General features: G+C 48.3%; 1 protein-coding gene across 3 annotated transcripts; it reads right to left on the reverse strand.

Annotated features, from left to right (window-relative positions):
• Positions 1-1,267: 1,267 nt before the first annotated feature.
• UBFD1 (ubiquitin family domain containing 1) lies at positions 1,268-16,864 on the reverse strand. 3 transcript variants are annotated; one of them, XM_030871492.2, is made up of 7 exons: positions 16,576-16,852; positions 16,061-16,390; positions 14,963-15,171; positions 12,266-12,331; positions 11,999-12,104; positions 8,111-8,193; positions 1,269-5,641 (listed from the first exon to the last, which is right to left on the reverse strand). In XM_030871492.2, the coding sequence occupies exons 1-7, from the start codon at positions 16,598-16,600 to the stop codon at positions 5,531-5,533; spliced, it is 930 nt and encodes a 309-aa protein (XP_030727352.1). In that variant the 5' UTR covers positions 16,601-16,852; the 3' UTR covers positions 1,269-5,530. The 3 variants fall into 3 exon arrangements, with proteins under 3 accessions (XP_030727355.1, XP_030727352.1, XP_030727358.2); XM_030871495.2 differs by lacking the exon at positions 8,111-8,193 and having other exon boundaries at positions 1,268-5,641; positions 16,576-16,858; XM_030871498.3 differs by lacking the exons at positions 1,269-5,641; positions 8,111-8,193 and adding an exon at positions 8,695-10,722 and having other exon boundaries at positions 16,576-16,864.
• Position 16,865: the final 1 nt, after the last annotated feature.

The following is a 16,865-nucleotide window of genomic DNA, read 5'->3' on the forward strand; positions in this document are numbered from 1 at the left end:
CCAAGAGTCCTCAGTCACGGACCCCTGGGGTCCTTAAATCTCAGACTTAGATGTGGGAGGGAAGCCAGAGTGATCAGAAGACAAGGGGACTCTACCCAGCAGGGGCGCGAGTTCCCTGACAACCTCCTCCTGAACCCCAGCTCCAGAAGCTGCAGTAACATACAGTACAAGACTCATGACGGGAAGCGAAAGAGAGTAGGGGGTCACTGTGAAATTAAGATTAAAAACATATGGGAGGAGATTACTTTAAAGTGAGAGAAAAAAGCCATTTAAAAAAAATACAAGACTTGGGAGAAGGACTCAAAAACATAAGGATTATTGATTGGAAAGAACAGTTCTAGAAGATATATTAGGTGATATTACTAACATCATATCATCTGTATATTAGATGACATTGCTGAATTGATGTTAGTTTTCTTAGGTGAGATAACCGTGTCATACTTAGGTATAACAATGGCCTTATTCTTCAGAGATGCTGCTTAAATATCCACAGGTGAAGTGCCATGATGTCTGCATGCCTGTCAAATGCTTCAGCAAAATAAAGTATGTGAGAGAAAGCAAATGGAGTTAATAGTTTAACAACTGATGAACCAGGTGAAAGCATGAGGTGGTCACTAGCATTATTCAACTTTCTGTAGGTTTGAAAATTTCCAAAACAAAAAAGGGAAGACAGCAAGGGATTGAAATTAGATATGGAGGAAAGTGGTAAAAATAGAAGAAACTTGAGAGCTAGGAGTTATAAAATGCGGTGAAGAGTAGGAAAGGTTCTATCAGTAGAATAAGATAGGCTAACAAGGCTTCAGAACAAAAATAGCCTTGATGAACTGGAAAAGCCAGAGGTTAATCCCAGCTGGAAGCAGCCGGGTGGTGTTGGCACAGGCCTCCAGGGTGGAAAGCACGTCAACTTCCTACAGCTGGCATGGGCTAGACAGACCGCTCGGGCAAAAGCAGGAAGAAGTCCTTGCCTCCTGCCCTAGTGACAGTCTGTTCTGTGGGGTCCTGTTGTAGAAAGTGTTCTGTTAGCTACCCACAGTTGAGAAAATGCCAAGATATCTCCCCCCCCAAATATGGTAAGAAATTCAGACTGGAGTTTATCTCATTCTCCATCTTAGGAGGGTCAATCATCCTATTCGTTTTAAGGTGCCTGCAATAACAGTTCAGAACTGGGATAGAGTCCAGAAGTACCCTCTGTGCAGACCGAAGATTCCCTAGGTGGGCAGCAGGCAACATATAGCACAGCCCCACCCGTCCCTCCCTCCCATATAACAGTCAGAGGCTTAAGAATCTAACAGTGTTGTTTCAGGATTATGAGGTATTGGAAAAGTGGAAAAGAGCCAGGAAGGGGCAGTGAGACCAGAACCTTCAGGAACATTTACAACGCAGGGGGAAGAGAAGAGAGGGTTCCAGTGGGAGTGGTGCTGGGTCAAAACCAGTTCTGACAAACTATAGTCACTCTTTGTGCCAAGGATTCTGCTTTTGTCCCATTTTTGGTAACAGATCTCCCTCCCTCCTCCTGGGTCTTTGTAGCTTGAGGCTAGAGCTACAGCTCCATCTCAGTGTTTCACCAAACACGTCCTCGAAGACTGAAGTCACACGAGGTCCTAGGCGGGAGGCGTAAGGGCTGGGAGGCAGCTTCCCCTCCAATGCCTGGGGGCCGGGCCAAGGAGAACAGCCCTAATAGGGACGTGGCTGACTGCCGAGGGGTAGTTTGACTAACACAGTGTAAAACAAATCAAACCCCTTTATCAACTATTTTCAGCAGGAACAAACTTGGATATACTTATACGCCAAATAAGTAAGACAGTAACATGGTACACCACAGCTGGCCAAAAATGGCTCTGGGCTCATTTCCAAATGTTGGTCAATCCCCAGTACAGATTAGGCGCGTGAAGAATTGTAAGGAAAAGAAGACGCAATTAATTATCAAACTTTAATTGATAGACTAATCTTACAGGATAAACAATAAGACAGCTAGTCAAGGTTACACTTAAAAAAACAATCCAGCAGCGCAAATCTAATAAGACTAAATACGTTCATCTCCTCCCAAACAGGCATTTGATTAAAAACAAAAACCAGAACAGAGCGTACACCACAAGGAAAACATGGTACTTATATATATTGTCAAATAATTCCGCAGAACTGGTTAAGAAACGAAGAGATTCTTAGAAATTCAGAAAGCAGTAGAACCACCCAGCCTGGCAGGTAAACTTGCCAGATGTCGCGCGCCTTGGAGGGCTCCTGACCGCCTGTAACTTCAGAAAGGCCACCAGGCCCCTCTAAGAAGGAAACAGGGGCCAGTCCTAACTGGAGATGACTTTTTCACAAAGCCTTAAGACAAAGGGACCATCTTTTCCCAAGACAACAGGCATGAGCAGAGGCAAGGAGAGAAAGAGGCGTCCCTCAGAGGATGCAGTGGAAAGCAAGCCGCCCTTGAGTGGCCCTTGGCACCCGGGGTCCAACCCACGCCCTTCCCTGCCCCCGGCAAAGAGGGCGAGCCAAGTGCGGAGCCCAGGACCGCTCCTCCAGGCACGTGGTTAGAGTGAGAGTAAGAAGAAAGGCAGCCCCTTCCGGCTGAAATACGGCAACTTTTCAGAGACGTGGCAAAGTGAGTTTCCTTGGCCCTTGTAATCTAAAGCAGCAACTCCGGAGAAAGTGCATCCTTAGTTCAGTTCGACTTCATTTAAAAAGAGCTAATGCTACTTGCCAAAGGCCCGTCATCGATTAAAATACTTAATACCAAAGAGTTCCAGTATGTGTCGGGACTGTCTTTCTACATTTTCTGACCGGACTGACCGGAACAGAGCTGAGGGGCCAGGCCGCGCAGGGACAAGCTTGTCACCATCCTGCCAAGTCGCCTCAGGGAGGGAAGGAAAGGCAGGCTGCCTGTGAGCGAGCGAGCGAGTCCTGCAGGGGGACCGCCGGCACGACCTCCCGAGAGAAAGCAGCGGCCTCGGCCACCCTGCCCTGCACGCACGCCCCGGGCCGCGGCGAGGGGATCACAGCCAGGGCTCTGCCCAGAAAGCATCCTGAGGGAAAAATGAACACCGTGAGGCTACCGAAGGGCACAGAGTCTCAGTTTGCTAACACAGGTTTAGTCAGTACGTTCTGGCCCGTAAGATGATGAAGCGACCACTCACGGGGCCGAGTGACAAGCCAGTGAACTGCTGGGACCCAGGCACGGCTGTACACCCCACACTCCTCCCAGCAGCTCCTGGTGCCGCCCCCTCGGCTCTCCGGGGCTTCCAGCAAGGTCTCCACGGAGTCGGGAGCCAGAGCCCAAGATGGTTCCAGCAGATTTAGTGAGCTCTGTCAAGCAACACTCAGACAGGTCCATATGAAAAGATGGCATTTACATTATTTATATATCTCCAAGTAAGGAAAAAAGCACCATTTTACTTAAAATAAAAAGGCTCACACAGGCTTTGGTCGTCTTGAGATGACACCAGCCTGAGCGAGAGGCGGTTTGGCCCTCGGGGAGCAGGGAGACAGACGGGACACACGCTGTCACCGGGAGGGAGGGGCGTCAGGTGGCACGGGCAGCCGCACAAGCGGGGGAAGTGAGGAGACCTGGCAGGAAGGGCCTCAGAGAGCAGCCCCACGCGGCCAGTCTGGGGACGGAGACGCGTGCTTCAAGAGACCAAAAGCAGGCGTGTGGCACTGTCAGGACAAGCCTCCGGGACAGGGACGCCGGCCAACAGCAAGGGCAGTATTCACACTGAGGTGACGCTCTTCTTGCTACGTGACCGCTTCCTCTGTAGGCCTGTCAACTGCAGAGGGAGGCTTCAACAAGAAGCAAAGAAGCACTCTTTTCTCCAGGAGCTGCGGGCCAACGAGGACAGAAAAGCTACAGTCACTGCTCCTTTTTCAAGGATGAAAACCAGGCAGTTTCCTGAACACTACACACTTCCCATACATACTTATGCCCCTCAAGAAAGCAACAGTAGGTTTTCCTGCCCAGATGCATAACTTGGCATTGACTACACCACGAAAAGCAAGAGTCTGTCTGGATGGGCTGGATTCCTGAACTACAGCTTAGAAGGGAAGGGCGCAGAATATCACCATAAACTGGCTCACAAGGAATAGTCATCTTAGGCGAACACATGCTAATACATTTCACAGAATGAGGGGTAACAGTCTAGAATCCAAAATGTGAAGTTTGGAACATCTCTCGCCAAACCTTACTATGAGGGCCTGCACCAGTGAGACGAGAATTGCAAAGACAGCAGCAGAGCAACAGCAAACAGCACAAAGGGTATCATTCACCAAGAGACCGTCCCTCATTCCAGAGTCAACCAAGCCATCGGGAGACAACAGAACTTCACGTGGACGAAGAACATAAGGGCTAAAACCAGAAGAGGGAGAGCTAATCACGAAAGCCATTTATCCCATTTTCGATGTTTAAATACATCGGCCAACCCACTAGGTCAGATGTCTTCTTCTTGAGAAAGGCAGCATCTCTGAACCTGGGATGAAGGACACTTGAACATAACACATGAGCAGAAGGACCCAATGGAGACGCGTAACTGAAAGAATCATTGGACTGCTGAAGACTTTCTCGAAACTTCTAAGGAAAGAAGGATCTGGGTCTGTGGCTGTAGGGCTGTGTAACTGGCTTCCACCTGGCTCCTCTCAAAGAGGTCTTTGTCGGCATACCCAGGCACACCTGTGCCAGGCTGGGCCTCAAAGCCGAATCAGTGAGGGCTGCAGACAACCGTCAAAGCAGCAGCGGATCTCCCCAGGGATCGGGGCCCAAAGGGCAAGACGTTCAGACAGGAGTCACTGCGACACACTCTGCTGCTCAACAGTCACCACGGCCAGTGTGAGCGACCCCGACCAGACCCACAGCTCTTCCTCTCCCGCCTAGTGCTCACGAGCAGCAGCGTGGCAGGAGGGAAGCCAGGAAAGGAAGTGGTGATGAGGTACAAGAGGAGGAACTGACCTCTTTGGGTTTTTAAAACATAAATTCCAATCCAGGAAGTGGGAAAATAAAAAGGGAAAGAATTCATTCTGAATCAATGGACAGAGAAATATGGCTTACTAACCCCACATTCTGCATACAATTTCATATAAGAGAGGGAAAAACCCACCCCAACTCATCACAACACAGTCCAAATGTTTGCAACCAAAGAGTCATGAAAATATTTCAGGTGAAATCACTTAAAAAAAAAGAAAGAAACCAGAAAGCTTTTGATAATTGCTTTCTAAACAAAATTGGTAGATCTACTCTCAAACACACTTAAGAGTATTCCACACAACATGTTCAGAATTCAGATTTATTGATTTCCACCATATTGACTTTTAAAAATGGTATGAAGCTGACTGCAAGAAAGGGAACTGGTGATTTTAAGTTAAAATTAAGCTAATGGTGAAAGTACATCACCTCTGGCTTCAGTCACCACATCACCTTAGATTGGATATAGATTTTTTTTGAACAAAGTTCCAGAACTCTGAAATCCAGGGATGCTGCAGGCCTCTCCCAGCAATGTCCTTCACTTTGGGTCAGTCTCCTGGGCCAGAGGTGAAAGTGCTTTCAAAAATACTGCCATTTCCCCAGCACAGTGTCTTTGATTGCATCCACATATTGAGTTGGAACCCAGTACACCCAGTAGTAAGAGGCTTCCGTGGGGCCCAACTGAAACGCCTGGAAGGGAAAAAGGAAAACCAAGCGGTACTTCAGAGGTCGGGAGACTGAGCAGGCAGCACAACAAACACGGGGAGGGCTGAGAAGTGAATTAATTAAAAGGGGAAGGGGAAAAAAAAACCTGTGCACATGGGGAGCATTCTCCTGTCAAAAATAAATGGATAAATAAAACATAAAAAGGTGGGAGAGTTAAGCATAGCCGATCCTAAAGCGGTGGTTCCCGAACTCGCGCGTGCAGCAGAGCCAGCTGGGGGCTTGTTAGAACAGAATGGTGGGCTCCAGCCCTTAAAGTTCCTGGTTCCAGAGAGGTGGGGCGGGGCCTGAGGATCTGTATTTCTAACAAGTTCTCAGGTGATGTAATACTGCTGATCCAGAGACCAGTTTGAGAACCACTGCCCTAGGAAAACTGTCACACATGCAGGAGGAAACAGACATGAGTGTTCAAAGCAGCACTGTCAGAAATGATAAAAACCTGGAAACAACCTACATATCCATCAGTAAGGGAACGCAAAATTAAAAGTGACCTACTCGTATGAATACTAGATTTACTTTTACAAGGTATGAACTGGATCTAGAGTTAATACAGACAGATCGTAATGTCGAACCAAAAAAAAGCAAGTTGCAGAACGATACATACCATGATACCATTTATGAAAACTGAAAAAACACAAAACAATACTGTAGCTTGGTCATGGATATACGTGAAAATAAATGCACAGAGAGATGGAAGGATCCACGTGATAAATCATGATAATGGCAATGGGGGGAGGGGAAGACAATGGGGACATATTCACTGCTGGTATATTTTCTTTTATTTAAAGCAAGATTGAAAACAAGTTACAAATATTTACGATAGTCATTTCTTGGTGATGGATATATGGGTTTGTTATAGTACTCTCGGTCCTTTTCTATGCTTTTTAACATTTCTCTAAGGTGACATTCCCCCCTTTTCTAAGGTGACCTGTGAATCTAGTTAGTGAAATGGCATCTGCAAAGAGGGAAATAAACACTTTCATTAAGACAAAGGCCAAGGTGCTACTTAATGGCGTTTAGAAAAGAAATGGGGCGATTAGAACCCACCTCTGCCAGCAATGACTCCAGAGGGAAATCAGCATTTAAACTAAATACAAAGGCATTAGCCATCCACACCACCTCCTTAAAAGATGTCCAAAATGGTCCACTCTACTTGTTTGAAATCCTTCTTCCCAGGCTGTCTGAAAACTGGGACTGCAAACCCTACCGGGTCAAACTGGTGAGACAGATGTTTCGAAAGGGAGTGAAGGGGCCCAACTGAAAATATTAAAATCCAACTTTTAAAACAGAAAAATTCACTGAGCAGGCAAAACAAATCACCTGCAATCGTTTAAAGACTAGAGACTAGTGGCGGAAGGGCCACCCGAGGGCCTGAAAGGAGCCTGTGTCGTCGTCGCCACTGCCCGGAGGACACCCATGAGCTGTGCACCCAGGGCTGCATGGCCAGCCATGGCCTGACGAAGCCCCTGAGCTGACGGACTCCGACAGGGCAGCAGAGGGGACACGACTGGCTGACCTCCTAGAGCCAGGGGACCTGTCATCTGCCCAGAGAGAACCGCCATACCTCGAGATCCCCTTTTCCCGGACCTCCCAACACCTCCCTGCGCCGTGAACCCTGGAGGCCAACCCGCAGCCCAGACCGCTGGCTCCTGCTCCTCCCTGGGCTGGGCCGCCGCCGCCGTGGCTACATCACTGTCACCTCCTCAGCGAGCAAGGGAGGCAGCCCCGCCCACACCCTATCACCGCTCAGCTCAGGTCTCTGGCACAGCAACTTCGGAGCAAGGTGGCTGAACTTCCTTTTTAAAGCAGTCCCTTCAACAGTGCTGGGGAGACAGGTGTCTGCCTAAGCTGCTCAGGGAGTCTCGCCACGGAACTCCTGCTCTGTTCTGCAGACCTGGGGAATGCCTCCAGATGTGCTGTCTGGGAAAGAGCAGCCGCTCTCTTTAGAGCACAACTCCTTGCTTAACCAGGTCACAGACTCCACCCTCCCCACAGGGTCCTCGGCCCCTCGAGGGCTGCCCCCTGGGATAAGCAACATCACTGCAGAAAGGGGCAGCCTGGTGCCCTCACAGACGCCAAGGCGAGTGGGAGGTTTTGTTTCATACGCAAGACAAAACTTAAAATGAAGACCCACAAGCCATTAACCTCCTCTTTATATTTATTTTCCTGGTCTAAAAACAAAACATTACAGATATGAAAGATGCAGCAGAGATAAAGTGTCTCCCCTTTAAACTGCTGGGGGCGGGGTGCGGTTTGCAAAATAAACAGAACGAGGAATAGGTCACGGATTAAGTTCTAAGAATGGGAAGACAACATGAGGGTCTTAACCCTGCGCATCTTCTCAACACTGAGTACTCTCCTCAGTGAAACATCCATCCCCTGTTAGAGGAGCAGAAGCAGGAGTCTAGGGAGGGCCAGGCCACGCCGGCTACTTACCATCATGTGGTAGTCTTCGTGTCCTTCGATAGGTTCACTGACCACATTTTTAATGGAACCCATGGGCAATTTCTCAGTCCGCTCTAAGTTAAGAGGGATTACAGTGATTATTAAAGGCCCCCCTGCTCTACTCCTGTGACTCAGCAGTCCCTCCTCAGGGCTCGTGGCTGGGGGAATCTCTCCCCACCCTCTAGGGACGACGGGAAAGATCTGGTCAGTGCACCTCCAGCCCTGCTTGGGAGTTGGGAACTTCTTAGGGGCAAATGGGGAACTGGACTTGACAGAGGTATATTAAAGGTTTCTGAGAGCAGAGGTATAGCTTGCCTGGTGTTACTCTGTAACGTCTGATGATTAATAAACACCCAAGAAATTCCTCTGCACCCTTATTGCCAAGCCCAGCCCTGGCTGAGGTCTTTGGCACCTGGGATAGCCAAGGGGACCAAAAAGAGGCAACTGCATGCCCCTGTGACTTGTACAGGAAGGGGGATGCTTGGGGCTTTAAGACCAGTTTCTATCCCTTGATCCTGCTCACTCACCACCCCCCCATTCCCTCCCTTGGTCCCCCACCCCTCCAAATACACACACTTGAAGAAGTTCTCTGAGAGCATTCATAACCTCTTATGATTAACACTCTAAATGCCACTTATCACATGGGGTGAGAAGACATTTTGCAGCAAGTTTAAGGATGGCAGGTAAGAAAGAGGAGGCAGCGAGGGATGCCTGGAGTGAGATGAGACTGGAGGTGAGCTGAGGGCAGCAGGACAGGGCTGGTGGCAGGAGAGGTGGGGGCACCTACACAACAAAGCCACCGCCCAGAAGCAGCAGACACCTCAGGGAGGAGTTCTCAGCACATGGAGAAACCAAACTGGAAAACTCATTACAGGCTTTGCAGAAAGCAAAATCTGGAAAACGAATAAGTTGACAAAACAAACCAGGAACTCAGAGCCCTGACCTGTCATCTAGTTGGTGACTCGAGACATGTTACTTCCATCCTGTGGGCCTTGGTCTCTGAAAAATGGGGATGAGGAGATGGGACCTGAAGATGTTCATTCAGATTTTGACTTTCATTGGCTCTAAAACAGTGACCCACAGGTAGGACCTGACCAGCACTTATCTTTAAGATGGAAACTTTTAAAAACATCAGCCATTTTGAATTGTCCAGAGATTTCACGCAAAAATATGAACTTCTGGCTTCTCTTGAAAACACAGAAGATTCAACAATCCTGGGCCCACATTCCTGAGTGACAGCAATCAGCTAGATTAGAGACTCGAGTTCCCTACAAGCAGGGCACATGCTCCCCCGAGGCGGCTCCACGTGGTCACAGGTCCCAGTTCCTGCCTGGAGCTCGTTCTTCCCCCTCCACTGGGCCTGAGGCTGTCAGTGCTGCCTTCTACACACGCTACCGCAGAAGCCCCTGAGTGCCACTCGGTAAAGCACCCCGTGGAGAAAGAGGCCAACTAGCAGCTGGGATGGTCACGTCAGCAGAAAGATGAAGCCAGTGGCTGGCAGCCAACTCCCAGAACAAGCTGTCCTCCTCGGACAGTGCTGAGGACACCCAGGTGACAGGACTACTGGGCTCCCAAGTGAGAAGAAAGCCTGAGGTACACTGACACAGCAGTCTGGGTGGGAATGGAAAGCCTGACCTTGGTCAACCCTTGAAGACATGAATGTTCACGGCCAGGCTCTTTAACAAGGCTAGTGAGTAATGCGGCTCTCAACAGCTCTGAAGCCCTGATACATCAAGATTCTTCTAGAGCTCTGCCTTTGTGCCAAAGCAGAAAGGCAGCTGCTCCTACAAGCTGAAATAAAACCTCTAACTCAAGTGTGGGAGGTTCTCTTTAGCCCCTGCAGTTACGATGTTGGCTCCTATACAACTTCATAACCTGAAAACACTCCCTGAGGAACCAACGAACACTGACACACTTAGTCCTCGTCCAGCTCCCCTGCCTGCACCCACCCTCTGGGCCAGCATCCTTAGTCCCTGCCTCCCATTAGGCTGCCCGAGTGAAAGTGCAAGCCTAGGAAGAGGCAGGCTCTCAGCAAGTCAATGCAATGGTGGAGAACTAAGCAAAATCACCTGCAAGGTCATGAATAAGTGACGACCTGACAGAGGAAGGGCAGCTCACAATTAAAAAAAACTGATGATGTGACAGGCTCTGCAGAAGAGAATGACCTGCTAAAGGGTTCAAAGGCCCCTGGGAATGCTGGGAAAGCCCTTAAATATTATGCACAACTTGCTTTGCCCATGCAGTTAGAGTCGAAAGTGAAATGAAGACTATAGCAAGGAATCATAAACTTGTTAGAAAACTCAAGCATTTTGGCCATTTCAATTTTTGTTCATTTTAAGAATCAGGATAGGGTTGAAAACAGAAACATTTTCATATTTCACATGATTAAAATCTCACTCCCCATCACCCCTACTCCAATTATTTTCCATAAAACTTTGGTCCCATTTTAAGCAGAATCATACTAAATGGCCTGTCCCTGAAACCACGTAACCTCAGACGATGAGATCCCCTATACTTCTCTTTACCATTTACCTCGAACACTGAATACCTACAGTGCTGGCCAGAAACAGGTGAATTAGGCATGTTCGGTTCCCTCCAGGAATCTAACAGGGGGACAGACAAGTCAGAGAGTAATGAGTGCTCTGAGGATATAACGGGGCTCTCTATGAACAGAAGGGGCAGCAATTCATTTGGAGGGTGGGGGAGATATCAGGGAAGGCTTCATTAGGAGAGCACATTTAGGTAGGACCTCAGAAGACTTTGTTAACAACAGGAATGGGAAATAGGCATTCTGGGTAAGGGCACAGCAATGAGCAAAGACATGAGCTGTGCAAAGCATGGTGGGAAGCTCAAGGAGTGATGCAGTTGAAGTACGTAGGGCACAACAATGCAAGTGGGGCAGGAAGTGAGGTCAGAAACTTAAACTGGGCCCCACCGTTGAGAATACGGGACACTGTGTTTAGGCATTTGAACTTGGCCTTAAAGAGCGCAAGGTTTTTGAGCACAGGAACCAGTGAGGAAAAACCAGTACAGAAGATGGGCAGGACAAAAGAGATCCCGGATGGGGCAGGGATATAGGTTAATTTGCTTTAACAGACCAAGATTTGAGATGCTAGGAGTTAACTGGCGCAACAGAGTGGCAAAGAAAGGGACACAAATAATTCTGGAATGTAACTGACAAGACTTTGAACCATCTGGGGGAAGGGAGAGGGAGGACAGTCAGAGACACTTCCCAGCAAAAAGCAAGCCTGATTCACAGGCACAGGCAGGGTAGGGGCGGGGAAGCAGAGGGCAACCAGGCAGGGAAGGAGGGGCAGGTCCCTAGTACAGGGGCAAACTCTGATCTACAGGAGCCAGGCAGGTGACATAAATTAATAAAGCTGGCTACAATAAAAGATAAATGAAACAGTGAGGACTACAGCATGGACCCCTGAAACCACTGCTCAGCTCCGTCTGATCGTTGCCATGTGAAAATGCAGGTCCAGAATGGCTAGATCTTTTGCTTCTTTTCAAGAGAAGCACACACACACAAAAAAAATCAGATCCAGTGAAACCTCCCGATTTTCACAGATTGTGTGTAAACTCATAAAACCCTCGTCTGTGGACTAGACCTGGCCCTAAGGCCACACGTTTGGAACCTCTGGTTTTGGCTGCAACTGAAGAGCCAATGTCTGATGGATTGGCCCTGAGATCAGACTAAAAAGAATGAGGGAAGAGGGTCCAAATAGAAGGCGAGCATCAAAAAGAAAAACTGAAAGCCAGGAGCACACAAAGCACAGTGGAGAAGGATTTCAGAATGAGGAGCAGAATTGCACCCAAGGCCACGCCCTGCAGGGTACGAGAGGCAGTGAGCCAGGAAGAGGTGAGAGCAGTCCGTACCTTTAGTGCCGATCCACAGCTGGTCTTGTTCTAGCTTAAAGGTAAGTCTCACTTTTCCCCCGGACTTATTGTACATGCCAGATAAGGGTACAGCTGGCAGGCGCTCCTGGAGACACAAGAGCATGGTAAGAGAGGGAGGAACCAGAAACAAGGCGAGACAGGAAAAGAAGATGGGACAAGACTCGAGGACCTGATTGCAGGAACCTCAGGAAGTCAGAAGGTGAGTCTGGTTCCTTTTCAGAATGCTCACAAAGGAGTTCGGCTTACCTGGGCACCCTTAACAGACGGCATCACATCTTCGGGTTTTCCTTTATCCAATACTTTCCTGTGTTGCTATAAGTCAGAAGAGATAATTAAATGAAACAGCTGACTGCATTTTATCTATTATTACCTCTTTGAAAAAGAGAATGAAGAAAGCCTTAATGTTTTGGTTCAAAAGCTTTTTGTGACTACAGATATGGGTCCTTTGACACTACAGAGCAGTGCTGTCCAGCAGAAATTTCCATGATGGAAATGTTCTATATCTATGCTGTCCAAAACAGTAGCCATGAGTCACCTGTGGCTATTAAGCACTTGAAACGTGGCTAGCATGAGTAAGGAACTGAATTCTTAATATTACTGAACTTTAATCAGCCACATGTGGCTACCACATTAGACATCAAAGCTCTAGAGCAATCAGGATTTCCAGATTGCTAATTCAAATAAACTCCACTTCCTTCTCCCCCTCCCCCGAAATCACCACTGAAAGAATTAAACATCAAGATAAGACAGCCACAAAGGGTGCTTGCTCTCCTGGCATGTACGAAACAGGACAGCCATTTCTGTCAACTTAAACTCCCAGAGAAACCTATAAGGATGCTGAGAATCAGCTTAGCTGCCCTAGAAGGGGCACTCCTTCAACAAATGGAGACTCAGTCCACTGCACAAATCTTCCCCATAACCCCACCCTCAACCCCAGCTAAACAGAAAGCTCAGGAGCCACATTTCCAAAGAGAAATGCTGATTACTCTAAAGCCTGACATTAAGAAGTCTCTAACCCCACTCCCACCTCAGGAGTCTGAAGCAGCTCATTAAGGGTTCTAATGAGGCTCATGGCCCCCTAAAACTGTTTCTGTCTGGCCCAAATGCCTGAGTCTTGTTTCCTCTCCATCTGTGGCTTTACAGGTACAGTCGCTGTCTGGTCAAGCTAGAACTGTAGGGTAACAAGTGGGTAGAGGGTAAACATTTAATCGAATTTACGGACCAAGTGGCCAAGAGCCAGCTTAAACCCGCACGGGCATGGTGGAAACCCTCTGGCAGGAATAAACTCAACACTGCCAGACTACTAGCAAAATGTCACTCTACATATCAGCCCTAGATTCTTGAGCAAGCTGACGAAAAGCCAGGAGAACGGGTCCCTCTCAGTAGGCCACGTTATGCCTCATAACCGGCATCAACGGAACAAAGCTGCGTGGATTAGAAGCCTAACTGGACTCATACCTCACAAGTACCTTTTGAAGTATTTTCCCTTCACTGTGGAGAACACTTCTAAAGCCTGTTAAGCTACCATTAGTAACTCAAAACCTGTATTTAAGAGGCATGTTATGCTCCAAGGGTGTAACCAGTGGGAAGGCTCATTCATGTCTGACATGTTCCTATTTGACAATTTCATACATTGCGGCAGAGGAAGATATGAAAATGGAAATGCACTCATTTAGTTACAAGACATTATCATCCCATATTTAGAGGCAAAAATATCCAAATAAACACATTTTAGATGTTAATATAGGTTTACAGTCTCTTATCTGAAAGCCTAAGGACAAATATTTTGTACTTTATAAAGTCTAAAACTTTTAAGAATTTTATAAACGTAATAGTTTTTCTTTTTTTGTCATAATATGGTTTTAAACTACACTACATAATATTCTTTGTGAAGTCTAGGACAGTACCTTGTTACCAAATATGTTAATATTTCTAGGGCAAAACATGACTATTCACACTAATTCTGATCAGGTTTTGCTGCCAAATTTATAAAAGCACTTGAGTTTTCAGACTCTTTTGGGGTTCTGGAAGCACATATAAGGGATTATGGACCTGTAACAGAAAATTGTGTCCTTCTCACACTGTTGGCCATGTGCCTTGGTGCCTAAGGTCACTGAAACTGATGTTGGTCAAGGTTGGTTTACTCTCCTCAGGATACAGATTAAGTTGAGAATATCTATTTTCCTGGAACACATTAAGAGTAGCCAGGAGACTCCATAACTACAGGTGGGGTTAGCTGGGTGATAAGATCACAAGTGATGGTTCTTCCAATCAGTTCCTTCCACAGTGAAACACACTTACTTTTGCCAATCACAAAAAAGAATCTGAATGGCTACAATGAGCACAAAACAGGCTGGATCTCTTCCATCCAAAATGACCAACAAAGCATGTAAAAATTCAGGCCCCCGTTTCACAGACCAGGAAGAGGGAAAAAAGAAAATCAGCAGAGTTATCTTCCTAGTCAGCTTCATTTGGCTTCCTGAAACAGTCAGTTTTAGAGGAACCTCTGAAAGCTATTGATTTCCATGCCTATCCAGAAAAGGGCTTGTTGACGTGAGGGAAGCCACAAGCCAAAAAAACAAATGCAAGCACTTGTGTAAAATGGAGGATTAATTCCAACAGTGGCATTTTTCTCTGGCACTAAATAGGAGAGAAACCCACATCTGCTTCATTTCAATACCTGGTCTAAAGCCTGCCTTTACAAAGGCCTTATCCTAAAGTAGATAGACTTGAGACACACTGACCCGCCAGATGAGACAAAGATGCAAATCTCAGGTAGTTGTCACCTCCACTCAACAGCCAGCCGCACCCAACTGCTGCCATAAATTTCCATCATGGGCCCTGTCCAAAAAGGAGCTTATTCTAGAAAGGATACAACCAGCCTAGGCTTGAGAGGACAAAGCCTCACACTTCCCAGGACCAACAATCACACGACAGACTCACTTTCTGCCTGCAGAGAGGCTCCTTCTTGTTCTCTTCGGCCTTTGCGTCCTGCTGGGCAGCATCTTTGGGTGTGTTTACTGCTAAAACATCATTTATCGTGGAGCCAACCACCATGATCTTGGCTCCACTGGTGACTTTTATTTCTCTCAACGTCTTATCCTCAGGGACAAGTCCCTTATACATGACTTTCTGCATGGCAGGCGGGAGACCTTGAGAAAAGATAGAGGACAGTGAAAGGAAGAAACGAAAAACATTCTTGCACAACAGACCTGAAAGTGAATACTGCTCTATTGCCAATTACTTTTGTGCACTCAGGCAATTCACAACCTCTCTGAGTCTCCAGAACTTCATAAGAGTAATGACAATAGTTTCTTCTGTACGAACTCGTTTTAAGGACTAAGATATAATAAATACGGAGCATTTAGTGCAGCACCTGGTATTTAATAACTGATCAATAAATATCAGCTATTATTCATTCCAAGTTGTTCCTCAACCATCTTGTGACTCAAATATTAAGTGAGAGTCCATAAACCTCAGGGATATAGAAACCAATAAGGTTTCTGTTTTTATGGAGCTTACAGAATACGTGCAGAAAATGTAAAAAGAAAATCATTTCAGATGGCAAACTGCTGTAAATAAGAAAAAACTAAGTAACACGAGCATCTGTGAAGGGGCCAGCATGAGAGCCAAAAACAGTGTTTCCTAAACTTCCCTTATTAGAAGTACCTGAGGCATTTGCTAAAAATAATTCCTGGCCACATTCCAGACCCACTGAATCAAAATCTCCAGGGGGAAGGGCCTAGGAGCTGTAAATTTCACAAGCGCCTTAGGTGATTTTATTAGAGATGTTAGAAGCACAAGTTAGAAACTTGGGCCGAAGAGTCAGAAATGGACTTGAATCCCAGCTCAGCCACTGACTAGCTCTGACTTCGGGTCTCATTTTCCCCACCTGAATAACAGGCACATTACTACTTACTTGGGGGGACTGTTGTGAGCACTGAGAACGCTGATGCAAGGAAAGAGGCCAGCGCGGTGCCTAGCACAGCGTCAACACTAGGTAGGTGAAGTGGGAAAGGCTGTCAGAGCCACGGGGATTACCTGTAATCGAGTGAATCTTCTGTTTTAGCTCGGAGCCTGTGCTATCCAGGGGAAACTTCACGTCGTGCTTAGTCTTGTTCCAGATGATCTTCAGGTCCACCAACTCCCTGCCCGCGCCGCCGCCCGCGTCCTCGCCGTTGCTGACCGAGGCCTGGGCCGCGAGGTCCCCAGGGGGCTGGGCCGGGGCAGGCTGCAGACTGCCTCGCGCGGCGCAGGAGTCCTCGGCCGCCGCCCCCGCCGCGGCTTCGGCCTCCAAGCAGCTGAGGGGCCGCGCGGGCCCCTCGGTCGCCACGGTCTCGGCCTCCGTGTCCATGCCCGGTTCCTCCATGCCTGCAAGGGGGTTAGGGGGTGGGCGCTCGCCGCGGGCTGGGCCTGGGACCGGATTCTGCCCGGGCGCCCGCCGGACCGCCGCTCCCGAGCCAGACTGCTCCCCCCGCCGCGCCAGGCCGCATCCCCCAGGGGCTCCCGCTTCACCTCGGCCCGACCCGGGCGCCCGCCACCCCCTCCACACTCACCATCCGGGGCTCCGGCCGCCGCCATGATGATTGTGTACAACACCCACCGCTCCCGCAGAGGCCGCCGGGAAAAGGCGAGCTGGCTGAGATTGGCCCCGGTAACAGCCCCTAATCGCGCACAGCCTGGCCGGAAACAGGTGGAGGTTTCTATGGAGACCCGCCTCCTCCGCTTCCCCGGCCCGGCCCCTGCCACGCTTTAGCTTTCAAGAACCCGGGGGGGGCGGGCCCGGGAAATCGCCCGCTCGCTGGACTCTGCCTCCTAGAGGCCGAGTGGGACCGCAGTCGTGCAA

Source organism: Globicephala melas, chromosome 15, assembly GCF_963455315.2.
Source record: "Globicephala melas chromosome 15, mGloMel1.2, whole genome shotgun sequence".
NCBI classification, from domain to species: Eukaryota; Metazoa; Chordata; class Mammalia; order Artiodactyla; family Delphinidae; genus Globicephala; species Globicephala melas.